This window comes from Chionomys nivalis, chromosome 6, assembly GCF_950005125.1.
Source record: "Chionomys nivalis chromosome 6, mChiNiv1.1, whole genome shotgun sequence".
NCBI classification, from domain to species: domain Eukaryota; kingdom Metazoa; phylum Chordata; class Mammalia; order Rodentia; family Cricetidae; genus Chionomys; species Chionomys nivalis.
Window position 1 is genome coordinate 5,684,517 of NC_080091.1, and position 5,802 is coordinate 5,690,318.

The 5,802-nt window shown below is 58.5% G+C and overlaps 1 protein-coding gene across 1 annotated transcript; it reads right to left on the minus strand.

The window, feature by feature from the left end:
* Positions 1 to 1,306: 1,306 nt before the first annotated feature.
* On the minus strand, positions 1,307 to 5,509 carry LOC130876076 (nicotinamide riboside kinase 2). The gene is made up of 7 exons (XM_057772505.1): positions 5,416 to 5,509; positions 4,059 to 4,149; positions 3,651 to 3,699; positions 2,856 to 3,012; positions 2,586 to 2,657; positions 2,281 to 2,387; positions 1,307 to 2,159 (listed from the first exon to the last, which is right to left on the minus strand). Exons 1-7 carry the CDS (start codon positions 5,439 to 5,441, stop codon positions 2,074 to 2,076), a joined length of 588 nt encoding a protein of 195 aa, XP_057628488.1. The 5' UTR covers positions 5,442 to 5,509; the 3' UTR covers positions 1,307 to 2,073.
* Positions 5,510 to 5,802: the final 293 nt, after the last annotated feature.

A 5,802-nucleotide genomic window follows, 5' to 3' on the forward strand; every position in this document is an offset into this window, starting at 1 on the left:
CAGCAGGGGAAGACCACAGACCTGGGTTCAAATTCTGACTGCTGTGTGATTCCAAGCAAACAGCTCTCCCTCTCTGAGCTCTGCAGATATGAGACATGCAATAAACCAATCTTAAAACACAGCCCCACCCTCCCAGTGTGCTGAGGACAAGGTGGGTGGTCCCTATAAATGAGGAATGTTCTGGAGAGACTGAGCAAGCTGCTCTCAGCATTTAAAAACATTCTTGTTACATTTGTGTTTGCATGTGTATACATGTCCTGTGTGTGGATGTGTATTTATGTTTGGTTTTTATCTTGGGTATGGATGTTTTGCCTGCACTTTTGTCTGTGCACCACGTGTGTGCAGTCCCCACAGAGACCAGAAGGGGGCATCTGGTCCGCTGGAGCTGTAGATGGTTGTGAGCCGCTGTGTGGGTGCTGGAGACTGAGCCCGGGCCCTCTGCAGGGTGGCCGGTGTGTTAACCATGAGCCACTGCTCCAACTCTCTAGTTTATTCTTTATTCCATGAATCATGTCCAGGCTGTTCGTGGGGCTGCCCTGAAGCCACCTCTGCCTTGTCTCATGCTGAATTATTTTGGGGACAGTGACCAGATGAGCCTGATCCCAGAGCGTGCCTGGGACGAAGGCCAGGGGTTGGCAAGTGCCACAAGCTGCTCCAGTCCTGCAGGTCACAGGGACTTCAGTGTCCTCCTGTCCCTGAAGCTGCGGCCCTACGGCGCTTCCCGCCCCTTGTCCGTCATGTGACCTCCGCAGAAAGGGAGACGATAGATGTCTTCAGTATTCCAGGCAGATGTAAGGCCATCCTACGCCTGCTACGGAGTCTCACAGACACTGGGCAGGGTGAACCAGGGTAAGGGAAATGTATGTGGGGGCAGGATGAGGGTTCAAGACCAACCGAGCGACAGGAGCCTCATTCCGAAGCACAACAAAGTAAAACACCCTTAAGTTTGAAGTCTGTAAAATTTAAGTGTTAGAAAATGGAATTCAAAAGCCAGGCAGTGGTGGCACACATCTTTAATCCCAGCACTTAGGAGGCAGAGGCAGGCGGATCTCTGTTAGAGGCTAGCCTCATCTACAGAGGGAGTTCCAGGACAGCCAGGTTTACACAGAGAAACCCCCTTTCAACCCTCCCAAAAAGAAAGGAAAAAGAAATTGGAATTCACAGGAAAAAAAAATTTGAATTCACATTTTATTTTATTGCATTTATATTATTTTATTATCAGACAGAGCTTCATGTAGTCAGACTTGCTGTTTAATAAAGCACCCACCCATCCACCCATCCACCCATCCACCCACCCATCCACCCGTCGCATTATTTCCGATATGTAATTGGGATGCTGTCATTGCAATACCACAGACGACCATGAGGTGTCGCACTCAGGCCAAATAATGGACTCTGCGGCCCCCTCCCCACACATTCACATCCCAACATCAGCAAGATGCTCTGAGCCTCAGTTTCCCCTTTCATGAAGTGAACACAAATAATAAAACGTCACCCTCAGGCTGCCACCATGGCTCAGGAGGTGTCTGATTGTGTGAGAGAGGGGACATGCTAGGTCCCGGACCAGTAGGTGTGTGCTTTGGGGCTAGAACAGGGTGGAGGGAGGCTCGGATGGGAGACTGAAGGTCTCAGGACTCCCTCAAGAACTCTAGACTCTCAACTTTCAGTCTTGGCTGAACATACCTAACCTTGCTGTGTGACCATGGGTATGACAGGTAACCTCTCTGTGCCTGTCTAGATTAGTGGCGATAATTTCCCTCCTCAAGTTCATAGAAAATGTCTCCTTTGGGGAAACTGAGGCACGTTAGCAAGGTCACAGAGAGGTGGAGGCTGACAGTGTCCAGTGCTCTTGGCGTCATCCTCTGGCCGGCGAAGCGCATTGGAGGGGGGGTGGGCTCATCCATTCATAGAGACCACAAGGCACCAGAGGTTAAAAAACACGGTTCAGTTTAATGGTGAGTTGCTGCCGTGGCTCAGTGTGTGGGGACACCCCCTCCTGTGTACAGGTCCCCCGCGGGGACCACCACGGCGCCCAGCCCGCCTGCGCCTCACACCAGATGATGTCCGCAGTTGCTAGGACCGGTTCAGCAGCCTGTTTTGAACGTCCTCCAGAACCTGCCTGAAGAGTTCCTCACGGGACTTCGTGCCGTCTAAGTAGACTGGAACCGGAAAAGACCTGTGTCGGGGCTGGGCCGCAGGTGGGGCGGGCCGTGCACTCTTCGGACCCCAGGGAATGGCAAGGGAGACTGGGGGTGAGATTCGGGCGACTCCCAGGCTTACCCACTTCCACTCCGTCCCGCTCCATCTCCCGTTTATACTTCTGGTACATGGGCCACACGTGACCATCAAAGAGGCCCGGGGGATCAGGAACCATGTAACTACGGTTACTGGAGCGAGAGAAAGAGGGCAGGGCAGTGCTCCACAGACCTTGGGTGGGGGAATCTCACCCCTAAGCCAAGGCTGTGGCTGGGGGACCCCGACTTCCACACCTTCCCACCACTGAGCTGAGCCTGAGATGCGTGGGAAAGGGTGGGGTGGGCTCCCGGGACGGTGCCCCACGGACACCCCCTGTCCCTGCAACCCACCTCCTCCTCCGTTTGCATTCCTCATACGGCACAGTCAGGAAGTAGCGATGGCTGTACATGTCCACCAGGGGCCTGGTCGGGGAGGTCACACGTCAACTGACACCCCTGCGCACCCGCATGTCTCCCAGCGTTCAGACCCGCCCTACTTCCACGGTCCAAACTGACCGCTCGGAGAGGTGCTCAGGGCCCAAGGTCACACAGCAGGGCGGCTCAGCCTGGGGACCCGAGCCCTCGAAGGTTCTCTGGGTTCTCTGGCGGCACCAGGCTTACTTGTAGCTGTACAGTAGGAAGCCGTCCAGGAGGAGAATGTGGGTGTCCGAGGCGCTGGGCTGGAGGCTGACGCCGTGAGCGCGCGCGAACTTGCATGGGTCCTTCACCCAGGCGCGTACTGTGCTGAGCATGGCCTCCATGTCCAGGGACTCGAGCACTAGTGGGAAGATGGCGGGGTTCAGACGGGGATGCGGAACAGGGACAGAGGGGGTGGGGGGGACAGACGGGGCGGGAGGGACAGACGGGGCTGGGGGACAGACGGGGCTGGGGGGACAGACGGGGCTGGGGGGACAGACGGGGCTGGGGGGACAGACGGGGCGGAGGGGGGGACAGACGGGGCGGAGGGGGGGACAGACGGGGCGGAGGGGGGGACAGACGGGGCAGAGGGGGGACAGACGGGGCTGGAGGGGGGGACAGACGGGGCAGAGGGGGGGACAGACGGGGCTGGGGGACAGACGGGGCTGGGGGGACAGACGGGGCTGGGGGGACAGACGGGGCTGGGGGGACAGACGGGGCGGAGGGGGGGACAGACGGGGCGGAGGGGGGGACAGACGGGGCGGAGGGGGGACAGACGGGGCGGAGGGGGGGACAGACGGGGCGGAGGGGGGGACAGACGGGGCGGAGGGGGGGACAGACGGGGCAGAGGGGACAGACGGGGCAGAGGGGGGAACAGACGGGGCTGGGGGACAGACGGGGCAGAGGGGACAGACGGGGCGGGGGGGACAGACGGGGCGGGGGGGACAGACGGGGCTGGGGGCACAGACGGGGCGGAGGGGGGGTGAACAGGGCATTTACCGTCCCACTGTTTGAAGCCGTCCTCCCCAACCGCTATTTGGTCCTGGGGCTGAAAGACAGTACCCCAAGTCCGGGCTTAGACCTGCACCTACTCAGCCTTCGTCACCCCTCTGGGGGCCTCTGGGGCTGCCCTGCCATGAGCCTGGGGGAACTTGGGGTCCTGAGCGGGTGGAAGTTGTGTTGGAGACTCTCCCTGCCTATTGCCTGTCACTCCTTCCTTCTGAGCCCATTGCACAGAAGGGAAAGCAAACGCATAAAGGGGTCACGAGCTAAAAACAAACAAGAAAACCCAGCATGCCACAGTGAAGCCACCCCTGTTAGCCTAGCAGGGTTCCCAGGCACAGGGGAATGATCCTCTTCCCTGCCCCGTGTCCCCTCCAGCCCACCACCCCTGCGCAGGGCAGCCACCTTGAAGAAGTCATCCTGGTGGATCACGCAGCAGTTGGGTAGCGCCTTGTGGAGGCGGTTGGTCAAGGTGCTCTTCCCGCCGTTGGTCATGCTGCAAGGGTGCATGTGTGAGGTCGAGGGGGTGACGCCAGAGCCCCGTGACCTGAGCAGGCTCTCCCACTGTGCTGCTCCTGCCTAGTAGGGTGGTGTGCGTGCATGTGTGCATGTGTGTCTGTGTGTGTGAGAATATGAGGGGGGGAATCAAGCTCCTGTGGTCAGGGTGGAGCCCCACCTAGAATCCCCCAGTGAGGTGTTGAGGGCACGGTCAGGGTGGAGCCCCACCCAGAATCTCCCAGTGAGGGGCTGGGGGCGTGGTCCTCCCAGTGAGGGGCTGGGGGCGTGGTCAGGGTGAAGCCCCGCCCAGAATCTCCCAGTGAGGGGCTGGGGGCGTGGTCAGGGTGGAACCCCGCCCAGAATCCCCAGTGAGGGACTGGGGGCGTGGTCAGGGCAGAGCCCCGCCTTAGGGACATCAGGGCAGTAGGTCATGGCATCCCGGCTCTTAGGGTGACTGAGGTGGGGACTCAGGTCACCCTCAACCATTCTGAAGACATGGTTGTTTGCAGTCATGGTTCTGATGGCCCCCATGTGGTGGGGTCATGGGGTCCCTTACAAGAAGGTCTATCTTTTTTTTTTTTTTTTTTTTGGTTTTTTTGAGACAGGGTTTCTCTGTGGTTTTGGAGCCTGTCCTGGAACTAGCTCTTGTAGACCAGGCTGGTCTGGAACTCACAGAGATCCGCCTGCCTCTGCCTCCCAAGTGCTGGGATTAAAGGCGTGCGCCACCACCGCCCGGCAAGAAGGTCTATCTTAACCAGGCATGGAGGCACACCCTGTCACCTCAGCTAAGGGCTAAGACAGGAGGATCTTCAGTTCTGGGCTAGTCTTCAAGGCCAGCCTGCGTGACTATGTGGTACTCCATCTCAATATAAAAAGTAAAGAGGGCTGGGTGGTAGCCAGTGCTGAGGGCTGGCTTTGTAAGCCTGAGACCCTAGATCTACTGTCTTGCCTCAGAATAAAATAAAACAAACCCGGGGTGTTCATCTTGTTCAGTGACATTTTGACTACCCTGTCCAGGCATCTGCCCCCATCCTCACAGGGCTGGTCCCCAGGTTTCCAGCAGGTCTCCCCATCTCTTCCTGGTACTTTTTAAAACAATCTACGGAGGTATAGCCCATGTGCCCTCTGTGATCACAAAGCCCCCACACCCCTCAAGCCCACTGTCCCCAAGCACTCAGACTGTGGGCAGCGGCGGCCGCCTTCCCAGGGCCTCAGGGCCGTTCCCCTCCCAGTACAGGTCACACGCCAGGCCCCCAGGGCTCACCCTCCAATGCCCACGATGACCTTCATGCTGGGGACTGGTCGTGACCTGGTCCTGACCTGCAGAATGCTGCTTGGGGGAGTCCCAGCCTCATTGACAAAGCCGTAAGCCTTTATAGGTTTGGGCAGCCTGGAGGCCGCCCCAGGGGAGGAAGTACCCCAAGCTGGGGGTGTGGGGGGAGCACCTGTTTCGCAGGCTGCAAATAGCTTCGGCAGGGTAGCCTTTTGCCTAAATTAGTCAGGAGCCAGAGGGCAGAGGAACAGCAGCCAACTTCCATCCTCTGCCCCTGTGTCTGCCTCCCCTCCTCCCTCCCTTCTCTTCCCCCTCCTCCCCATCCTACCCGGTCACACCTTTCTATCCCTAAAAATATCGGCCTAAGTTTGTGTTCCC

Coding starts and splice junctions, on each gene's coding strand:
- LOC130876076 (XM_057772505.1), bottom strand. CDS start 5,441: ATGAAGGTCATCGTGGGCATTGGAGG. Junction 3,700..4,058: donor ACCAGGATGACTTCTTCAAG/GTGGCTGCCCTG, acceptor ACTGTCTTTCAG/CCCCAGGACCAAATAGCGGT. Junction 2,658..2,855: donor TTCCTACTGTACAGCTACAA/GTAAGCCTGGTG, acceptor CTCCCCGACCAG/GCCCCTGGTGGACATGTACA.